The 23,164-nt window shown below is 35.3% G+C and overlaps 1 protein-coding gene across 15 annotated transcripts in view; it reads left to right on the forward strand.

Moving 5' to 3' along the window:
- PRPF40A (pre-mRNA processing factor 40 homolog A) overlaps positions 1 to 23,164 on the forward strand; it is a 61,320-nt gene that overhangs the window by 23,428 nt on the left and 14,728 nt on the right. For 8 of the 15 annotated variants that reach the window (XM_027560608.1, XM_027560638.1, XM_027560622.1 and 5 more), the window contains 10 exons: positions 12,476 to 12,586; positions 14,403 to 14,523; positions 14,752 to 14,805; positions 16,334 to 16,358; positions 17,012 to 17,383; positions 19,337 to 19,445; positions 19,914 to 19,978; positions 20,312 to 20,476; positions 21,314 to 21,422; positions 22,362 to 22,512. In XM_027560608.1, the coding sequence (XP_027416409.1) occupies positions 12,476 to 12,586; positions 14,403 to 14,523; positions 14,752 to 14,805; positions 16,334 to 16,358; positions 17,012 to 17,383; positions 19,337 to 19,445; positions 19,914 to 19,978; positions 20,312 to 20,476; positions 21,314 to 21,422; positions 22,362 to 22,512 (1,282 nt within the window). The remainder of the gene's footprint in view (positions 1 to 12,475; positions 12,587 to 14,402; positions 14,524 to 14,751; positions 14,806 to 16,333; positions 16,359 to 17,011; positions 17,384 to 19,336; positions 19,446 to 19,913; positions 19,979 to 20,311; positions 20,477 to 21,313; positions 21,423 to 22,361; positions 22,513 to 23,164) is intronic. The other 7 variants (XM_027560628.1, XM_027560632.1, XM_027560642.1 and 4 more) reach the window with 2 other exon arrangements.

Genomic DNA, 23,164 nt, shown 5'->3' on the forward strand with positions numbered 1-23,164 from the left:
AAATTTTAGTTACTTGTAGTTTTTTCAGACTGTGGTCATTATTGTTGATCCTTGCAGGCTCCCTCATATTTTTTCCCTTTGTTCTTCATCTTTGGGCTTCCCTGATGGCTCAGCTGGTAAAGAATTTGCCTGCAGTGTGAGACCTGGGTTCGATCCCTGGTTTGGGACGATCCCCTGGAGAAGGGAATGGCTATCCATTCCAGTATTCTGACCTGGAGAATTCCATTGACTGCACAGTCCATGGAGTTGCAAAGAATCGGACATGAATGAGTGACTTTCACTTTCACTTCATCTTTACTCCAGTTTACCCTCCCTAGTAGGTGCTCACTAGGATATATGTCCTAAGACATGTAAATATTGGGGAAAGCTTATGAAATTTTTTTGTGTTTTCATTAAGTATAATTGACATGAAACATTAGTTTCCGATGTAAATGCAGTGGTTCAGTATGGTACTTGTATACATTTTAAATGATTACTATAAATAAATCTAGTTAACATATGAGCATTGTTTTTTTTCTTGTGAGGTAGAATTTTAAGACTTACTCTAAGCAACTTTCAAAGACATGAAACAGTATTACTAACTATACTCACCATGCTGTACGTTTTGTCCCCCATGATTTCCTTGTTTTACAGCTAAAAGTTTGTGCATTTTGACCCTCTTCACCCATTTCTCTCACCCGCCAAGCCACCCTCCTCTACGGCAGCCATCAATCTGTTCTCTGTTTCTGTAAACTTGGGTTTTTTGTTTTCTTAAAATCTACTTGTAAGTGAGATTATATTAATCTTGTCTTTCTCTCTCTGGCTTATTCCACATAGCCTTCAAGGTCTGTCCATTTTGTTGCAGGTGTCAAGATTTCATTTCATTTTTATGGCTAAATTGTTTTGTTTTGTGTGTATGTGTATTTTATATATATTTTCTTTATCCATTAATTTATCCATGGACAATTAGATTATTTCCATTTCTTAGCTACTATATATGCTTAAGTGCAATTTTATAAGAAACTTCCATACTGTTTTCCATTGTGGCTATACAGCTTACTTTCCACCAGCAGTATACTGGGGATCCAATTCCTGCACACCCTTGCCAGCATTTGTTATTTCTTGGTTTTTGATAACAGCTATCCTGACAGGTGTGATGTGATATCTCATTATAGTTTTGACTTGTGTTTCTCTGATTAGCGATGTTGAGTATCTAATGTACCTTATGGCCATTTGTATGCCTTTTTCACCCATTCTTTAATTGGATTATTTGCGATTTCTTGCTATTTATTTGTAAGAGTTTCTTATGTATTGTGGCTATCAACCCTGTATCAGTTATATGGTTTACAAACATTTTCTTCCACTCCAAAGATTATTTTTTGCTATTTTCTTTACTGTGCAGAAGCTTTTTTAGTTTGATGTAATCACACTTTCTATTCCAAAACATGAAGAACTAGTTCAAAATTACTTTCAGTTCAGTTCAGTCACTCAGTCGTGTCTGACTCTTTGCGATCCCATGGACTGCAGCACACCAGACTTCCCTGTCCTGGAAGTCTCCAGCTTCCAGAGCTTGCTCAAACTCATGTCCACTGAGTCGGTGATGCCATCCAGCCAACTCATCCTCTGTCATCCCTTTCGTCTCCCGCCTTCAATCTTTCCCAGCATCAGGGTCTTTTCAAATGAGTCACCTCTTCACATCAGGTGGCCAAAGTATTGGAGTTTCAGCTTCAGCACAAGTCCTTCCAGTGAATATTCAGGACTGATTCCCTTTAGGATGGACTGGTTGGATCTCCTTGCAGTTGAAGGGACTCTCAAGAGTCTTCTCCAACACCACAGTTCAAAAGCATCAATTCTTCAGCGCTCAGCTTTCTTTATAGTCCAACTCTCACATCTATACATGATTACTGGAAAAACCGTACATAGCTTTGACTAGACGGACCTGTGTTGGCAAAGTAATGTCTCTTCTTTTTAATATGCTGTCTAGGTTTGTCATAGCTTTTCTTCCAAGGAGTAAGCGTCTTTTAATTTCATGGCTGCAGTCACCATCTATAGTAATTTTGGAGCCCCAAAAGATAAGTCTTTTATTGTTTCCAGTGTTTCTCCGTCTATTTGCCATTGAAATGATGGGACTGGATGCCATGATCTTAAGTTTTTTGAATGTTGAGTTTTAAGCCAGTTTTTCACTCTCTTCTTTGACCTTCATCAAGAGGCTCTTCAGTTCTTCTTGGCTTTCTGCCATAAGAGTGGTATCATCTGCATTTCTGAGGGTATTGATATTTCTCCTGGCAATCTTGATTCCAGGTTGTGCTTCATCCAGCCCAGCATTTCGCATGATGTACCCTGCATATAAGCTAAGTAAGCAAGTGACAGTATACAGCCTTGACATGCTCCTTTCCCAATTTGGAACCAGTCTGTTGTTCCATGTCTTGTTATAAATGTTGCTTCTTGACCTGCATACAGGTTTCTCAGGAGGCAGGTAAGGTGCTCTGGTATTCCTATTTCTTGAAGAATTTTCCAGAGTCAAAGGCTTTCGTGTAATCAATAAAGCAGAAGTAGATGTTTTTCTCAGAGAAGGCAGTGGCACCCTACTCCAGTACTCTTGCCTGGAAAATCCCATGGATGGAGAAGCCTGATGGGCTACAGTCCATGGGGTCGCTAAGAGTCGGACATGACTGAGCGACTCCACTTTCACTTTTCAGTTTCATGCATTGGAGAAGGAAATGGCAACCCACTCCAGTGTTCTTGCCTGGAGAATCCCAGGGACCGGGGAGCCTGATGGCCTGGCGTCTGGAATCACAGAGTCGGACACGACTGAAGCGACTTAGCAGCAGCAGCAGATGTTTTTTCTGGAGTTCTCTTGCTTTTTCGATGATCTAGCAGATGTTGGCAATTTGATCTGTGGTTCCTCTGCCTTTTCTAAATCCAGCTTGAACATCTGGAAGTTAACGGTTCACGTACTGTTGAAGCCTGGCTTGGAGAATTTTGAGCGTTACTTGGCTAGCGTATGAGATAAGTGCAATTGTGCAGTAGTTTGGCATTGCTTTACTTTGGGATTGAAAAGAACACTGACCTTTTCCAGTCCTGTGGCCACTACTGTGTTTTCAAAATTTGCTGGCATATTGAGTGCAGCACTTTTCACAGCATCGTCTTTTAGGATTTGAAATAGCTCAACTGGAATTCCATCACCTCCACTAGCTTTGTTCATAGTGATGCTTCTTAAGGCCCACTTGACTTCACATTCCAGGATGTCTGGCTCTAGGTGAGTGATCACACCATCGTGACTATCTGGGTCGTGAAGATCTTTTTTGTATAGTTCTGTGTATTCTTGCCACCTTTTTTAATATCTTCTGCTTCTGTCAGCTCCATACCGTTTCTGTCCTTTATTGTATCCATCCTTGCATGAAATGTTCCCTTGGTATATCTAATTTTGTTGAAGAGCTCTCTAGTCTCTCCCATTCTGTTGTTTTCCTCTGTTTCTTTGCAGTGATCACTGAGGAAGGCTTTCTTATCTCTCCGTGCTAGTCTTTGGAACTCTGCATTCAGATGGGTATATCTTTCTTTTTCTCCTTTTCCTTTACCTTCTCTTCTTTTCTCAGCTGTTTGTAAGGCCGCCTCAGACAGCCATTTTGCCTTTTTGCATTTCTTTTTCTTGGCGATGGTCTTGATCCCTGTCTCTTGTACAGTGTCACGAACCTCAGTCCATAGTTGTTCAGGCACTCCATCAGATCTAATCCCTTGAATCTGTTTGTCACTTCCACTGTATAATCATAAGGGATTTGATTTAGGTCCTACCTAAATGATCTAGTGGTTTTCTGAATAGTATTCCATTGTTTGTGCACGCACAGGTCTGTGTGTGTGTGTGTGTGTGCGTGCACTGTGTGTTTATCACAGTGCACCTTCATCACCTTTTCTTTATCCATTCATCTGTTGATAGACCCCTTAGTTTCCTTCCTTGCCCTGACAACTGTAAATAATTCTACTGTGAACATTTGAGTGCATGTATTTTTTCAAATTTAATGTTTTTATTTTCCCAGGAGTGGACTTGCTGGGTCATATGGTAATTCTGTTTTTAGTTGTTTGAGAAATCTCCATACTGGTTTCCACAGTGGTTGTACCAGTTTACATTCCCTCCAGCATTTATGAGGGTTCTGTTTTCTGTACATCCTTGCCAACATACGTTATTTGCATTCTTTTCAATGATAGCCATTCTGACGGGTGTGAGGTGATATCTCACTGTAATTTTAATTTGCACTTCCTTAATGGTCACTTGATGTCAAGCATCTCTCTTCATGTATCTGTTGGCCTACTGCTTTTCCTCCTTCGGAAAATGGCTGTTTAGGTCTTGTGCCCATTTTTTAATTGGGTTGTTAGGGGAGTTTTTTGGTGTTGAGTTGTATTAGCTATTTATATTTTGGATATTAACCTCTTAGCAGTTGTATCATTTGCAAATATTTTCTATTTGGTAGGTTGTTTTTTCAATTTGTGGATGGTTTCCTTTGCTGTACAAAAGCTTTTAAGGTTGATTTTGGATCTAGTACTTTTTAAAGGTAATGGTTTGGTGTTACCATTCCAATTTTCTTAGCAGTTATTGGGTTCTTCCAGATGTTAATGTTACAGAGGTTTAATAATTATTTAGCATGCAATTAGAGATCATAATAGCCATCATTGTCCTTTTTTTTTTGAGTAGGGGCAATAAGTAAGTATTCGATTTCTGTTAAGTTTTAATGTAAAAGGGTTTTGTTGTTATTCAGCTCTCAATATCTTGTTTTCTGTTTTCTTCATTTGATTTCTCTATTTACTAGGTAGTGTTTTTTTTTCAGCTTCTAGATGTAGGATTTGTTGTTGTTCAAATTGCCTGTTGATTTTTTGGAGAAATCTTAAATTGAGTGCAAAGTAGAGAATCTCACATACATACAACCTTCTCTACTACCATCAGCATCTCTTACCAGAGTGGTACATTACTGCAGTTGGTGAACATACAGTGACGCATCGTTATCACTCAAAGTCCGGTTTGTATTAGGGTCACTCTTGGTGTTATGCATTCTGTGAGTTTTGACAAATGTTTAGTGACATGTATTCCACACAGCAGTGTCATACAGAATAGTTTCACTGTCCTAAAAATCCTCTGTGCTATTCCTCTTCATCTCTCTTCCCACCTCCACAACTGTTGTATGCCACAGTTTGTCCGTTCATCTATTAAAAGACATCTTGGTTGCTTCCAGGTTTTAGCAATTATGAATAAAGCTGCTACAAATATTGTGTACAGATAATTACATGGAAAAGTTTTCACCTCATTCGGGTAAATATCACAGAGCGTGATTGCTTCATCGTATGTTGTTCAGTCTCTGTTGTGTCCCAACTGTTTGTGATCCTGTGGACTGCAGCATGCCAGGCTTCCCTGTCCTTCACTATCTCCTGGAGTTTGCTCAGTCTCATGTCCATTCAGTCAGTAATGCTATCCAACCATCTCATCCTCTGTTGGCCTTTTCTCATATAGTAAGAGTATATTTACTGTTTGAAAAAAGAAAAGATTTATTCAACTGCATCAGGTCTTAGTTGTGGCATGCAGGATCTTTTGTTGCAGCACATGAACTCTAGTTGTGGTGCGTGGGCTTAGTACTTGTGGTATGTGAGCTCCAGAGTGCATGGGGTTTCAGTAACTGCAGCACTCAGGCTCAGTAGCTGTGTCATGAATGCTCTAGAATGCATGGGCTTCAGTAGTTGCAGTTTGAGGCCTTAGTTCCTCCACAGCACGTGGGATCTTAGTTTCCAGACTAGGAATCAAGCCCACCATCCCTGCATCACTGCAAGGTGGATTCTTAGCCACTGGACCACCAGGAAAGTCCCAGAACTGTATTTATTTTTATAAGAAGTTGCTGAACTGTCTTCCAATGTGACTGTACCATTTTGACGTCTCATTAACAGTGAATGAATGTTCCTGTTGCCCCACAACATTTTATATTATTGGTGTTTTTAGGGGCTTTTTTTGTTGTTTTTTACTTTTTTAAAAAATTTTAATACGTGTGTGATGCATTTTAATTTCCAGGTCTATAATAATGTATGATGTTGAGCATGTTTTCATATGCTTAGTTGCATCTATATTTCTTTTTTTGTTGAGATGTCCAGATATTTTTACTTGTTTATTGTTAAGTTTAGAGGTTGTTTTTTTTTGTTTTTTTTAATATAATTTGGTAAATTACACTGGTTAACAGTACTGAAATGGATGTGTCTTTTGCAAATGATTTGCGGCTTTTCTCGTTCTTTGAACTGTCTTTGTGAAAGCAGAAATTTTTAATTTTAGTTAAGTCCATCTGTCATTTATTTTTTATAACGCATACCTTTTTGCCTTAAGCACAGTGTATAAGATGTTAATTCTTTGCAGTTTATTAAAGCCTCACTTATGTTCTGTGTCAAGACCAATTTTAGGAGTATTTTTTTGTGTTGACAGTTTAAAGTTATTTTGTTATTCTGTATCTTGGCATATCTAATCTGCTTAATCTCCCTAAGGAGATAGGTATATTAAAATCTTTTTTCATCTTGTTCGCCCATATTTTTCTATTGTTGCTCTGTATTTTAAGCCTCAGGTGCAAAATAAATGCATGTGCAGGTATGATGTATCTCACAGCCAGCTATATTATCACAGTCACTGGATAATTAAATATTTTTCTTTTTATTATTGTATTATTTGAGAATTTTTTGTTTCTGTTTATTTTTGAAAGACTTGTAAATCACCATGATTTTCAGGATGTAGTTTGGTTGTGAAAAGTGAAAGTCAAAGTAGCTCAGTTGTCCAATTCTTTGACCCCATGAACTGTAGCACACCGGACTCCTCTGTCCATGGAATTCTCCAGGCAAGATTACTGGAGTGGGTTGCCATTTCCCTTCTTCAAGGGATCTTCCCAACCCAGAGATGGAACCTGGGTCTCCTGCATTGCAGATTCTTTATTGTCTGAGCCACCAGGTTGTTACAAGTCTATTGGTGTGATCCTCTGATGGTGGATTTTTTTTTTTTTTTCAATTTGTTAATAGAAATACTTTTACACATTGCCTAATATTGAATTACCCTAGCACTTTTATATAATAAATTCTACTTTTTCAAAGTGTATACATTGTAGAATCCTCTTGGCTAATATTTTAATTCTTAACATTTATAAGCATCATTGCCTGCTTTTTCTTTTTTGATACTTTTCTGTTGTGCTTTGTTACTCTTACAGAGAGCTTTTCTTTTTTTTTTTTTTTTTTCAGATTTTCAATTTTCGAGCTTTATTTCTTTATTATTATTATTATTTTTTTTTACTTTACAATATTGTATTGGTTTTGCCATACATCAATGTGGATCTGCCACGGGTGTGCATGTGTTCCCCATCCTGAACCCCTCCTCCCACCTCCCTCCCCATACCATCCCTCTGGGTCATCCCAGTGCACCAGCCCCAAGCTTCCTGTATCCTGCATCAAACCTGGACTGGCGATTTGTTTCTTATATGATATTAGAGAGCTTTTCATCTCTTTCTGTGATCTGAAATAATATTGTAATACTCTATTCTTGAAAGGTTCCATAGCGTTCTGCTGTAAAGTCAGCTGGTTTAAGTTTCTTTCAGTTGCATCTATGGTAGCTGAATTATTCAAGTGTGATGTTTTTCTTTTGGGTGAATTTTGGTAAATAGTTTGGGAGGAAATCTTTTCCTCTAGATTTTGAAATTGGTTGTGAATCTGTTCTCTGTGGTTTGTTTTCCTTATTTAGAGTAGTGAGCAGCTTTTCTACATTTCTTGGTGTTTTATTTAGTCATTTTTAAAAACTGATTTAGCTTTTTTTTTTTCATTCAGTTGAGCTTATACATTGTATAAATGTTCACATTTTGAGTTTGAATGTGCTGAGTTTATTCACAACCCAGTTGTTGACTAGCTTTTTTGACTCTGAAAAGTATGTAAGGTCTCTTGATAATTATGTATGTGCATTTTCCCCCCTTATACCCAGGATTTTGTTTTTGTTTTTTTTCCTCTCAGATATTTTCGGTATATATTGTGCCACTACATCATTTGTTACAGTGTCTTACTGTTTTTAGTTAGCACTGCATATTTTTCATTATATTAAAAGCAGATCTGAGTTTATAGTATGAATGGGGGACTGTAATTGAACTGTCCTTGGGTGGTTATTATCTTAAGTCTTTGATAGGTAACTTATACTTATTGCTTTGGGGAACTCATGTTTTTTAAAAAACAGTAATTTTGTAGGCAAATGTTTTATAAATAGCCTATATTAACATGACTGTCAATACTTAGTAACTACTTGCCTAGGTCATATTTTAGCCTATGAAAATAACTTTGTAGTTGTTAGTTGTTGATAATGTTTTTTATGCCACTCAACATTCAGATATATTTGTTTTTATGCTTTTAAAATATTACGAGTTTTGACCAGAAACATAATTTTACTGTAAGTTGCAGATTAGATATTTTTAAGGTAAAAGAGTGAAAAATTTATCAGATAAATGACTTTTCTCACTCCAAAATTGACTTTTATAAGTGAATTTGGTATATTGCTTAAGACATTTATACAGAATTTATATTCCTGTCTGGAATGATTCAATTTCTATTGATACAAAGAGCTGGACCCTTGATCCTTAGTTTTGGGCTGGGACAGTGTTAGGAACTCAAGCTAGCTATATTACCTTGGGCATGTTACTTTACTTTCTTATGCTCCCTTTTCTCTTCCATAAAGTGAAGCTGGTAAATGGTACCTACCTCATAGGGTTTTTAAAAGGGTTATTAAAAAGGATTATTAAAAGAGTTAACTGATAACTGATGCAAAGCAGTTAGTACAGGGCTTAATATTAAATAGTTGGTCATGAATTTGTCTATTAGACTGTCCCTTAATGCAGGCTTGAAACAGTGTTATTTCCTGAATCACTGTGAGCAAGTTGTCAACCCTTGTAAGCTTTGCTCTTTTAATTTGTAAAATGAAGATAATGGTCTTACCTGCTTTTAAAATTCAAAGAAAGTAATAGGTAGTGAATGCTAAATTGCTTACTGTTTTGTATCTTCTCTTCCCATTTTTGATGAAGAGCACATAGTCCTTTCCTTTTTCATTCTGTTATTTCATATGTTTATCTATGTTAACACCATTTAATTTATGAAGTAAGCATTACCCATACAGTTGAAGAAGCTTCCATATATATCTCTTACTGTATCACTTTTTGATTTCATTTTCAGCAATTATTTAATGTTGGCTCCAGAGAAATTGTAGTTGTCATATTCTGCGAAGGTGCTGAAACAAGTTAAGGAATTTAAATACACTTGCAGTTATCTAGGGGCTTCCCTGGTGGCTTAGATGGTAATGAATCTGCCAATAGTGTGGGAGACCTGAGTTCAATCCCTGGGTCAGAAAGATCCTCTGGAGAAGGGAATGGTAACCCACTCCAGTATTTTTGCCTGGAGAATCCCATGGACAGAGGAACTTGGTATGGGGTCTAAAAGTCTCAGACACGACTGAGCAACTAATGCTTTCACACTTTCACTTTTGCAGTAACCTAACTATCCTGCTACATCATTCAGAAATCCATCCTGTAAGGTTCTGACTGTTTATGGAATGGAATTATTAACAAGTCTCAGAAGGGCTAGTTATTTTGTTATTAAACAGCCCAAAAAATTTGGTCAGGTAATTTCTTTGAATTCTAATGGCTATCTCTAATTCCTTCACATAACTCTAGTTCCCTTTTCAGGAATTACAGAAAATAATCATCTTACCTCACCTAGTTTTGTTAAAATTACATTGATTTATATACTCAAGTTGTCTTTTTTCGGTGTGTGTGTATTTATGTATTTATAATCATTTGGTTCTTAGTTGCTCTGTTTGGGCTTTCTCTAGTTGGGGCGAGCTCTTGATTGTGGTGCACGGACTGCTCATTGTGCTGGCTGCTGCTTTTGTTGTGGAGCATAGGCTCTAGGTGCACAGGCTTCAGTAGTGACACGCAGGCTCAGTAGTTGAGGCTTAGGCTCCCTAGAGAGATTGGGCTTCAGTAATTGCAGTACGTGGGCTTGGTAGTTGGGCTCTCGGGCTCAGTAGTTTAGTTGCTCCATGGCATTGGAATCTTCCCAGACTAGAGATGAAACCCATGTCCCCCGCGCTGGCAGGCGGATTCTTATCCATTGCACCACCGGAGAAGTCCCTTTAGGTTGTCTTTTCTTATTTTCCATTCCCACATTTTGCAAATGTTTCTTAACTATTTATTTATATATTTTGGATATGTTGGGTCTTTGTTGTTTCACAGACTTTCCTGTAGTTTCACCAAGCATGGGCTGCTACTGTCTTGTTGGGGTGTGCAAGCTTTTCATTGTGGTGGCCTCTCGTTGTAGAGCATGGGCTCTAAGGTACACTGGCTTCAGTAGTTGCGGTTCCTGGGCTCTAGAGCACAGGCTCAATAGTTGTGTGCATGGGCTTAGTTGCTCTGTGGCATTTGGGATCTTTCCGGATCACGGATGGAACCCTTGTCTCCTGCATTGGCAGGCTGAGCCACCAGGGAAACCCTGATTTAGTTTTTAGTTAGTGTATTGTAACATTTAACACATTTGAAACTGGAATGCATTCTACCATTCATGTTGTCCTGTGCTCTCTGTTCTCCAGCCTAGTTGTACATGATTGAACAGCAAAAATACCAACATCAGAAGGTTGTCAGTGGTTTGTAAGAAAATCATGACATGAAAATAATGACACAACACTCTTTTATCAGCTAGGAATAAAGTGGTTATGGTGAGAGAATAGGAAAAGCAATGAAATCATGTGTTTAGCCACGTTCCCAAAGCAGAAATCAAAGGCAGATCTACTCCATTACTCAATAAAGTTGATAAGGAAGGGAAGATAGGGGGCAGTTTTAATCGTTAAGAAGAAAGTTAAGAACCAGTACCAATGGTTTTCAGATATTTTATGGCTTATTTTGTTTTGTTTTTTAAGTAATGCTGCATTGCTAGGAAGATTCTTAGTATTCAGCAGGGAATTACATTATGGAGAAATATAATAGACGTTAGCAACTTAGTTACAGTAAGCATCCTCAGTGTAAATTTTGAGAAGTAGACTATTTTATTTGCCTATTTTCCTTTTTATGTATTCACAAAAGTTATAGGGGATGAAACCAAGTCTTAATTAAGAATGTGTGTATGCGTGCCAGGTCGCTTCAGTTGTGTCTGATCCTGTGCAGCCCTGTGGACTGTAGCCTGCCGGCTCCTTTGTCCATGAGATTCTCCTGGCAAAAATACTGGAGTGGGTTGCCATGCCCTCCTCCGAGGGATCTTCCGGACCCAGCGGAACCTGCGTCTCTTACATCTAACAACCTGCATTGGCAGGCAGGTTCTTTACCACTTGCTTGCACCACATGGAAAGCCCCTAAATAAGAATAAATCCTTTCAAAAAGTTTAACATAAATCTGAGTGGTAAAAATTGTGATAGTTTGACAGTGATTTTACCTTTTCTTTCTTAGAGGATTGAAGACATTGAGTATAGATCATTTTTATAACCCTTTTTAAAGCACACTTTAGTCTGTTACCATCTGAAAAATCTGATGCCCAGAATTGGGCTTAGTACCTTTGAGCTCATCCAGTAATTCATTCATTCATTCATGATTCTTTGTAAAATTACTTTTTAAAAAACACTATTATTATTGACATATAAAAAAATGTACATACTAAATGTGTATGACTGGATGATTTGGGGAATAAATACACATCCATGGAATTATCACCAAGAATATAGACATCTATCATCTCAAAAGTTCTTTGCAACCCCTTTTATTATTATTTTATGTTAGCCTGCGTGTGTTTATATGGTGACCTTACAGAGCTTGTAACCATGAAGTATCACATCTATTGATACTTGAAGTCTTACTAACACCTTTTAGTAGGTTCTTACCACTAGTGAATATGTATTCTGTATCAAAGTAGTTTCTGTAAAATGTTCTCGTCTTGTGTTGAGGCATTTGAATTCACATTTTATCCCTGTTGAATTTCACCTTGTCGATAATTAAATTCTGATTGTCATCCAGAGGCATCCTTTCCAGTTTGGACTCCTGCATCTTTATTGCATGTCAGTTTAGAACTTTGTTCAACTTTATGTAAATATTCTTTATGTTAGAGTTGTTGAGCTCACGGTCAATCCTCTTGTACTGCATTAGCATCTCATTCACATATTCTCTTTTATCCACAAGGTGTAGAATTGTGTTACTGAAAGATTGTCTTATGTGTAGTAGTTATATAAGCAGTTGTAGCCTTATAATTTTGAGACTGTAGAATAGAGATCCTAAAACCTGAACTCATCCATGCTGCTTTTGAAGTACTTATAAAATATTCTATTTTCAGTTACCTCCCTACTTATGTTGATCGGTTATTCAAAAGTATGCCCATTTTATACTTTTAATTTCTTCATATATTACTTTGAAACTAATAACATTCATGTTTACTGTCATTGTCACTGTTACATAATTTGAATCTTTGTATTAATATTTTTCGTTAGAAATCAATGTGGACTGAACATAAATCACCTGATGGAAGGACCTACTACTACAATACTGAAACAAAACAGTCTACTTGGGAGAAACCAGATGATCTTAAAACTCCTGCTGAGGTAAAAGTTTGTTAGAGAGATTAAACAGTTTTCTTTTCTTTTTTTTATTTTAAGGGTTTTGGTATGTATTTGGCTTTCCAAAGAATCAGTTCAGTTCAGTTCAGTCACTCAGTTGTGTCCAACTCTTTGCGACCCCATGAATCGCAGCATGCCAGGCCTCCCTGTCCATCACCAACTCCCGGAGTTCACTCAGACTCACGTCCATCGAGTCAGTGATGCCATCCAGGCATCTCATCCTCTGTCGTCCCCTTCTCCTCCTGCCCTCAATCTCTCCCAGCATCAGAGTCTTTTCCAATGAGTCAACTCTTCACATGAGGTGGCCAAGTATTGGAGTTTCAGCTTCAGCATCAGTCCTTCCAATGAACACCCAGGACTGATCTCCTTTTGGATGAACTGGTTGGATCTCCTTGCAGTCCTAGGGACTCTCAAGAGTCTTCTCCAATACCACAATTCAAAAGCATCAATTCTTTGGCGCTTAGCTTTCTTCACAGTCCAACTCTCACATCCATACGTGAGGAATAGTACCACTTATATCAGAAAAGAATGCTGCAAAGGCATTCAGAGGAGAAAAGGGTTTGTACAGTCACACCAGTAAGAAAAAAGACAAAATTCATTCCTTTCTGTGAGCAAACCAAGTTTTTTGGTTTGGGTTTTTTTTTTTTTTTTTTTAACTGATTTTTACCCCTGCTCAGGAACTTTTGTCAGGTGGCTATCAATTAAAAGAAAAGTGACTTAAAGACTAAATTGGAAGGAAAAAAGTACTGTCTCTCCACTTGGTCTTTATCTTCCTCTTTATATCAAACCTGAGTGATTTCAGATGTCTTCTTCTGGGTGCTTATGTTTTTCCAATGAAGCTAGTGTCATGGAGATGAAGTTAAATTAACATACTTCCATCTTTTAGAATGGGAAATTATGTCTTTGAAAAATACAACCCCCACCTGAGTATGTATTATTTCATTTTATGTTGTAAACTATACAAATATGAAAGTAAGATTGAAGGAATAAACTGGGTAAGCAGTGTTCCATTTGGTTTAATTAGGAACTCTGGTGTTCTAAGTGAGAGTTGATCTGGCATTTCAAAGCTATATTTGAAAGTTTTTCCTAGTTGGCATCTTTTCTTATCCACACCCCCCGCCCCGTTCTTAATTAAGAATTTGAAGAGGTAAAAAGTGTTTTTCAGGCCACCACAGTAATGATAGTATAGCAATATTTGGGAAGGGAATTTGGCAGATGATAAAATTTTTATTTATCCCATAGATATTTGCCCCAGACACTGATTAGATTTGTTTTCAATAGAATTCTCATCCCACCACCATAACAGGTTCTGTGTGTTGGGTTTTAAGTATTATTTAAACTGCTTCCTTACATGATGTAGTCACATAGGTTTGTGATAAATTGTTTGTGAAACTGAAATCTAAACATGACTAAATCAGATTTTGCTTTCTCTTAAATTTTTTTTTTCCTATTTGTATTAGTATTTGTGGAAAATGGATGGTAATTATTACCTGTGGTGAGTTGTAAATGGCAAGAGCATTCAAATCTGGATTTGAAAATCAGATAGACCTGGTTTTGAATCTTGTCTTTGCCCCTTAATAGGTACATTACCTTAGACAAGCATAGTACATCCAAATAACTTAACATCTCTTATTTAGTAAGTATCCTGCAGTGGTTGTTTATATTGTCACCATCTTGCAAGGTTTAGAATTGTATGGGTTGATAATACCTAGTAAAATCAGTGATGTAAATGATGAAAACAGACTAAATCTATTACTGCTATCTGAAGTTTTTTTTTATTTTTTATTTTTTTTCACTTCAGCAACTTTTATCTAAATGCCCTTGGAAGGAGTACAAGTCTGACTCTGGAAAGCCTTATTATTACAATTCTCAAACAAAAGAATCTCGCTGGGCCAAACCTAAAGAACTTGAAGATCTTGAAGGTAAAACAGGGAAAAATAATTTTTAATGTTCCTTTTTATATGTGTGTGTTATTCACAGTCCTTCATAAATAGGATTGTTCAATCAGAGGTCTTATTTTTTAAAATTAAGTGATTAGAACGTTTTAAATGGTGTAACAGTTTTATGGGCTCTTATTTTCTTGTTGCTCTAGATCTCAGTTCTATAGATTTTAAATAGATTTTTATTTGATTTGATTCCACTGAAACTAGGATACCAGAATACCATTGTTGCTGGAAGTCTTATTACAAAATCAAACCTGCATGGTGAGCTGCTTTGATAATTCATTTTCTGTCATTATTTAACATTTTTAGAGTATGTCACTAATGTTCACTAACCGTAATTGGATAAATCTGCAGTGAGAAATTTCTAATTCAAAAAATTCCTTTCATTTAAGGGTTATATTATAAATGAGCTTGTAGTTTTTAACATTGTACTTGGACACAAAGTGTCATTCGATAATTGAACAAAGACATCATATACAATATTTCTAAAGACAGCTGAGAGTGTTGGTGCATACATGGAATATGTGACTTAACTCATTTAGCAGATAGAGAACCTTTGTTAACATATTGTCAGACTCTGCATTTAATGCTGATTTTATTTTAGCACAACATTGCAAAATAGCCTTTATGTTTATTATGGAAGAATTAAATTAAAATGCCACACCTCACAGAAGGAGAATATTCTAGCATCCTCAACTATTCAGAACATTCCTGCAAATCTATGAATATTACCTAATATTAAAACCTAGGACTTAAAATAGATTATGGGTAGGAATTGAGAATTTATTTTTTACTCTGACTTCTAATACAATCTGGTGTCATAATCTATATCCGGTTAGAAAAAACAAATTGTAGGAGAATGGGACTGTTTGAAACATAAGATGACATCTGACAGGAAAGAGAATAAGCATTTCTTAAAGGCACTGTGATCTTTGTCTATTTAACTTTTCCCTGTGTCACCTCATTCGCTTGGATGATCATTTTATCTGAAGAATTTAATTAGTAGTGATAACACCTTTAGTGTGTTTTGTCAGCCATTCTAAACACATTTCCTTTAAAGGGGGACAAGTTTCAAAAACTTTCATGGAGTTAAGCTTATATTATCATTTACATGGAGCACCTCATTCCCTAATACTGTGAATAAATGAGATATCTGTGTTACCTGTAAAGAAAAATTTACTTTAACTAGATTGAAATCTGAAATACTGAGTGAAGATCTTTAAAGCTCAATTTGTACTTCTGTACTAGCATTGGCTAATAATACTATTGTAGATAGGTAGATTCCCACTTCATTCATGTAAGGAATGTCAAGCTCATTTCTGATATAACCCTACTACAAATAGTTGGTGTGCATAACTATCTATCTACCTGTCAATGCTAGTATATATGTGCTGGAATTTCATAACATACATTCAATCCCATTTTGAATTTAGTATCTTAAAGAAAAGCAAATGGTTTTATCCCTGAGGAAAATGTTATTTTATTCCAGAATTACGCAGATACTTTGAGGGTGTTTTTGCAGTAGCCAGCAGCCTTTGAGAAGGTAGCATTGTGGGAAGAAGCTCTCCTAAAACCTGCTGTTATTTAAAATTTGTTTTTATTCTTTAATTTCTGTCCTGGAATTTATAGAGCACTCGCACTGTAAATGTAGTGTTGTGTTTTTTTTTTTTAAGGCTGGTAAATTAAATCTTACTGTATGGAACTTTTAATCTCCTTTTAAAGTTGTTTTCAGTGATTGTATTTGAAAACTATGTAGTGTTTATAACTTTTCTTTTTTTCTCTTTAATAGCAATGATCAAAGCTGAAGAAAGCAGGTAAGCAATTTTGGACATCAGTACATATTTATAAATTTATAGCATCCTCCTATAACATCCTTGTTATAATTGTCTGTATAAATAGTATTTAACATGGTAGGCCTGATAGTTTTATATCTTTGGAGGATTTTGGACAGGGGAAGAGATTTACTCAAGATACACACATGATGCTCCTAGATAGTTATTTGAATTTGGACTACATCCTTACCAAATTAAGACCATTACAGAAATGTCCAAAATTTGATTTTGGTTAATTTGAGAACAGATGAAATATTTTATCTATCTCTTGGTTTACCCAGATTTTCCTTTCAGTGGGTGAAATAAAATTTAAAGAAATTTACAATATAAATTGAGTTTTAAGGCATAATACAATCTGATAGGACATTTGTAAATGAAAATGATTATTAGTTTTGGAAATGCAGATTGTTGCATCAGTGCATTATATGTTATCACAAATGTTTGCCAAATTAAAGTAATTCTGTTTCATACTGTGGTTTTAATCTTTTTAGATGGCTTAATAGTTTGGCAATACTGCCCTTTTTCCCTTTAGTTTCTCTTATTCATTTGATTTTATAATAATTTTAAACAGACTTTATTTGTGTTTGCAATTATTTGTATTGAACTGACCAGTTTTCTCTTTTTTAAATATATAGTAAACAAGAAGAGTGCACCACAACATCAGCAGCCCCAGTTCCTACAACAGAAATTCCAACCACAATGAGCACCATGGCTGCTGCAGAAGCAGCAGCTGCTGTTGTTGCAGCAGCAGCCGCAGCAGCAGCAGCTGCTGCTGCAGCCAATGCCAGTGCTTCCACTTCTGCCTCTAGTACTGTCAGTGGAACTGTTCCAGTTGTTCCTGAGCCTGAGGTTACTTCGATTGTTGCTACTGTTGTAGATAATGAAAATACAGTAACAATTTCTACTGAAGAACAAGCACAACTTACTAGTACCCCTTCTGTTCAGGATCAAAGTGAAGTGTCTAGTAATACTGGAGAAGAAACATCTAAGCAGGAAACTGTAGCTGAGTAAGTCTAGTAACTTGTTTTCTGCAAATCAGTCACAGACATCATTGATACAAGAAATTGCTGATTTAGTCAATGGCCAATAAGTGTTTAAAAATTGAGAATCAAAACATACACCTTTAGATAACAGTTTTTGAGATTTACTTTTGTGGGATCATGCTCTCAAAGTGCTGCAAGACTATTCCACTTAAGCTTAGAAAGCAGTGCTGGTGATGGGGTGAGTCTGTTTAAGTCTGAGTTATGGCTTAGCACAGCACTGCAGGGAAGTTGCTATAAGTTGATACTGAACAAATACGGAAAAATCAAGATAACATTTAACAATGTATAGGAAAACTGTTAATAGGATTAAATTGGTACAGCTTTTTAATAAAGCCAGAGAGCTGCATCTCTAAGTTCACAGTTTCTCATTTCATATGGCTGTGCTTTCTATAGCTATAAAAAGTAACTTTGAGCTATGCTGCTTGACTTGAAAGTTACCCACATGTAAAATATTAGCCATGATATTAAGATCCAAACATGATCACCCATCTTAATATTTAAGTATATTGCTTTCATCTCCCTTCCTCTTTTTATAAACTTTTTTTAATTTTTAATGTGCATTTTCCAAAGTGAAAATAGCTTTGTAAATTTTTTTCTTATGTTTAGAAGCTTTAAAAAGATATCTATATAGTATATTTGAATGCATAAAAAAGTTAAGATTTTTATTCTATCTTTCTGCCTTTTTTCTATGCATTTAAAATAAATGCATATTTTTAATTTTTAAAATATATCAGAGGCATCCACATCATTACAGATCCATATCCCATCATGTTGAATGATGACAGACATTTATATGAACATTAAGTAATCTCCTACTAGTAGATGTAGACATTTTAGGCCTTTTAGAGTAATATTCTTTTACATCTTTTTGTACTTATCCTATTTTTTCACAGTAATTTTTCACATTTTTAACAATCAGTTGTTTTCTGCTTCCTTTTTTCTGTTTCCTTACAGTGCTTGAGTCATTAAACTTGATTTCAATTACTCATAGATCATTTTACAGCTGGTAATTTTTGGCCATGTTGTTTCCAATATTTTTGATAATTTTAAGTATTCCAAACTAATATTGGGATGAGTTAATTGTATTTCGGGTGTGATTCAGAGGGTGTGAGTTACCTATATTTTTTGTTAGTGTATACTCCATAATCTTCCCCTATACGTTCAGCTTAACTATGGGGGATTGAGGTGTTTTTTGTTTTTTTTTTTCCTCTGGTGTGTTTTTTCCCCAGCATTGTCTTCTGTAAAGGAAGAAATGTTTATACAACTTTTTGTAAAGATGGCTCAACCAAGTATAGTTCATAATTCTTGGGTAATTCTTTTCTGTTTGAGATCACTGTTTGGCAGACTTTTTCATAAACCTTCAAAGAGTAATACTTGGTTTTGTGGGTCATATAATGTGTCAAAGTGACTCAGTTCTGCTGAGGCAGTACCCAATCAGCCATAATCAATATGCAAACTCTTGAGCAGGGTCATGTTCTGATAAAGCTATATTTACAGAAATTGGCAGCAGGCTGGATTTGGCCTCAGGGGTCATAGTTTGCCAACCTCTATTTAGATTGATCTCTGCATCTTATTTTATGCACGCTTGCCCAAAGCCTGTTACTAAGACACAAAAATGAGAGCATTAAGTTTTATAAGCCATTAGAAAGTATAAACTTGTGGAGTAGTGAAAATAGTGTTATAATATAAATGTTTATTTTGGCCTTTGTGCAAGGTCTGAATAACAATGTTAGAGAAAATATATACTAGTATTTGTGTTCCATTAAATATATACTAGTATTTGTGTCTCTTACAGATGAGTTTATTCTAAAATTGTCAAATTTTACCTAAACATCAAAGAGTAATTAAAACATTATTTTCCGAAGTAAAGCAAATGTTTATTTAAATTATAAATACCACGTATAAATCTTTCTTTAGTTTTACTCCCAAAAAAGAAGAGGAAGAAAGCCAACCAGCAAAAAAAACGTATACGTGGAATACGAAAGAGGAGGCAAAGCAAGCATTTAAAGAATTATTAAAAGAAAAGGTATTTATATTGTAGATTTTTATATGATATATAGTATCTAGTAAATGAAATTATCCTTTAATGCAGTTAGTACCTTGATGCTTTTATTAAAAATACTAATCTTGTAAATAGCTTTGACTGAGAATGAACTAAATTTTTTAACTTTTTTTTAAAAACTTCCAACCAAAAAAATATATAAGGTACTATATAGCACATTCCACTTCAGTCTTTAAAGCTTTTATTCATAAAAGTTTTCTGTCTTCTAATCAGTAGTCTTAAGAAAGTATTAATATCCTGTTTAAATTAATGGTCTGTTTAAATTTCAGTTTTAAGTTTTCTTTTTAATCTATAGACAGTTACACACATTTGCCTTGTGTCAATAAATTATTTTTTAGACCTTTTTTAAAACTCCTGCAAAGGGAAGTGCTTGATGTTTGCAGTGAGTATTGTTTTGTGTGAAATTTTAACTTTTCATTAAATGATTTTCAGCGTGTACCATCTAATGCTTCATGGGAGCAAGCTATGAAAATGATCATTAATGATCCACGATATAGGTAATACTTTGGTTTTTTGATTACTTTGAGCAAAGCAAGCCTAGAGAATTTAAATTGTGTCAAATAATGTAAATTTTTATTCCCATTGATCTTCTTGTTATTTTGGATACCAATAATAGAGTTGCTTTATATCTGATAAGAACCAAAAGTTAAAAAGGTTTGTCACACAATGTGGGCACCCTTTTATAGATAGTAGAATTAATTTTTAAAGGAGAAATTATTTTCTGTTCAGTAACTTACTGAAATTTTCTTAATTTGTGAATGAAATTATTTTTTCAAGACACTAACATTTGATCATCTTCATTTACTCTTACATGATTTTTTTTTGTTTAGTGCTTTAGCAAAGTTGAGTGAAAAAAAGCAGGCCTTTAATGCTTATAAAGTCCAAACAGAGAAAGAAGAAAAAGAAGAAGCAAGATCCAAATACAAAGAGGCTAAGGAATCCTTTCAGCGTTTTCTTGAGAATCATGAAAAAATGACTTCCACAACTAGATACAAGTAAGATTTTTGCTGATTATGTTGTATGTTTACTGTACTGTTTCCATGTTAGACTTTTTGCTAAGTACAGTAACTAATCAGAGTAGATGCTCATTAAATAAAGCTTAAGGGATTGTGAATGTGGTAGTTTCATAAAATAAAAGATCAATCAGTAGCTAAATGTGGAATTTATAGGACTTCGTTATTAATTAGGGACTACAACAAAAAAGGAGACTTTTATTTAATAATGAAATGTTGACTCCTTTCTCCTTAATATAAGAGTTCAATTATTTTTATATTTGTGGAATAGAAATGGGCCATTTTTATTACGTGTAGCATTTTTTGAAAATTTACATTTATGTAGCATTCTTCATTTTTGAGTGCTTTATTATTTAAGATTGTGAATAATTCAGTATTAACATCTTTGCAACGAGGTACTGAGTTCATTTTCTGTATATTTTTCTTATTTTCCTCACTCTTCTGGAAAAGCTTTATTGAAGAACTCTTCATTTCTTTAAGTAGTCTTATTTTATCTGTTAACTAAATTTCTTAGAGTTTGTTGAAGTCTGTAATTTAGTTCCATGGGTGGTTTGTTAGTCTCTGTAGCTGCCTTAAGAAATAGAGGTAGTCCTAACTGCAAAACATTGCTCAATTATCCCCACTGTCTCTAAGGAGAAATCAAGACTTAACCTGTCTTGTTTTTCTTAATTACCAAAAAGTTTTCCTGTATAATACCATTATGAACTTAAGAGTGGAAGAGTGTTCATCTGGTGGTGTTAAATTTAGAATAAAATTTAAATGGTTTAAAATTACTTTTTATGGTATAATGCAGAAACATTTAATCTTTTTAACAAACAGAAAAGCAGAGCAAATGTTTGGAGAGATGGAAGTCTGGAATGCAATATCAGAACGTGATCGTCTTGAAATCTATGAAGATGTTTTATTCTTTCTTTCAAAAAAAGAAAAGGTATTATTCACTGTTAACAGTATTTATAGATTAAACAACATGTTTCTTGTTTAGGAGTTACTTTATAACATGTCCATTCTTGTTGGTTTATCTACTATATATGGTGCTGTAGATCTGTTTATTAGAAGTTAAGTTAAAAAATAGGTAGCTCTTGGATTTTCCTGGTGGTCCAGTGGTTAAGAATCCACCAGCCAATGCAGGGGACATGCTTTCAGTGCTTGTCAGGGAAGATCGCACATGCCACAGGCAACTAAGTCTTTGCCACAACTACTGAAGTAGCTAATATCTAGATTGTCATTAATTGCCTGTCTTCTGCCCACTTAGAAAATGCTTTTTTTTTTTTTTAGCTTGTTTGAGTTTAGAAAATACTCAGTATTTTTCCTTACAAGGCATTAATTTATGATTATTTTAAAAGAACAGCAGTAATGTGTAATTGTTAAAATGTATTTGTATTAAAATGTATTTGTAGGGTAGTGTTTTTGAAATACTGTCCTGCAAATACATTTAGTTTTGCTCATGTCTATATTATTCACTAAGTTATATGTTATCCAGTCTTCCAGGAGACTTATAGAAATGTAAGTATTATTAACAAAAATTTGAACATCACTGAAAGTGGTTGAACACATTATCGTTTACCTGTTGTGTGATTTGTCTGCAGTAACTTTTGTTTGGATAGTGTCTACAATACATAGTTGTGGGAAGAGAGATTTTGTGAGGCGGAGAGGGAGTTCCAGGTTAGTCTTAGAAGAGAAGTTAAACAAATTGAAGGTAAGAGGGAAGCAGTTAGGCAAGAGTACTGAAAAGGTAAAGAGTGTTGATATTTAAAGCAAATGGATAGCATTTGAAATTTGGACATCAGAATGTGAAGAAACCTTTATTGATTGCATTTCATACATTATGCTTTATTTGAACGTTAAAACATACATTCATATTTTTTAGGAGCAAGCAAAGCAGTTGCGAAAGAGGAATTGGGAAGCCTTAAAAAACATACTTGACAACATGGCTAATGTGACATATTCTACTACTTGGTCTGAAGCCCAGCAGTATCTGATGGATAATCCAACTTTTGCAGAAGATGAGGAATTACAGAGTAAGAGTTACAACTAAATGGAAGGAATAGTTTTAAAACAGTTGTCTAGCAGGGATGGAGCTTGGTGGGCTGCGGTCCATGGGGTCGCTAAGAGTCAGACATGACTGAGCAACTTCACTTTCACTTTTCACTTTAATGCATTGGAGAAGGAAATGGCAACCCCCTCCAGTGTTCTTGCCTGGAGAATCCCAGGGACGGGGGAGCCTGGTGGGCTGCTGTCTATGGGGTCACACACAGTTGGACATGACTGAAGTGACTTAGCAGCAGCTAGCAGGGGAAATTGGTCACTTTTTTTTTTTTTTTTTTTTTAATGAGATCACTAACTGAATTTTGCATAATTGTTTGTCCATTCCTGAAAAGTTGTTTTGTTTCCAGATAGGGTATTTCTTTCTGAGTTTTGTGATTCAATACAAAATATTTTCCCCAAAATCTGAAGTTAGCTTTATCAAGTATAACTGAAATATATTTATTAGGTCAAACCTGAAATTTTGCCTTGCTATTTATTTGTGGTTTAATGGGAACTAAATTAGTGACCAGATTTATCATTCTGTGCTCTTGAGGTAATGGCTTTATAGAGATTCGCAAAAGGCAAAAAAAAATGCATTAGCATTATCTTGTAGTAAGCTTCCCTAAGGTCTGTCTTATTTTTGAC

This window comes from Bos indicus x Bos taurus, chromosome 2 (assembly GCF_003369695.1).
Source record: "Bos indicus x Bos taurus breed Angus x Brahman F1 hybrid chromosome 2, Bos_hybrid_MaternalHap_v2.0, whole genome shotgun sequence".
NCBI lineage: Eukaryota > Metazoa > Chordata > Mammalia > Artiodactyla > Bovidae > Bos > Bos indicus x Bos taurus.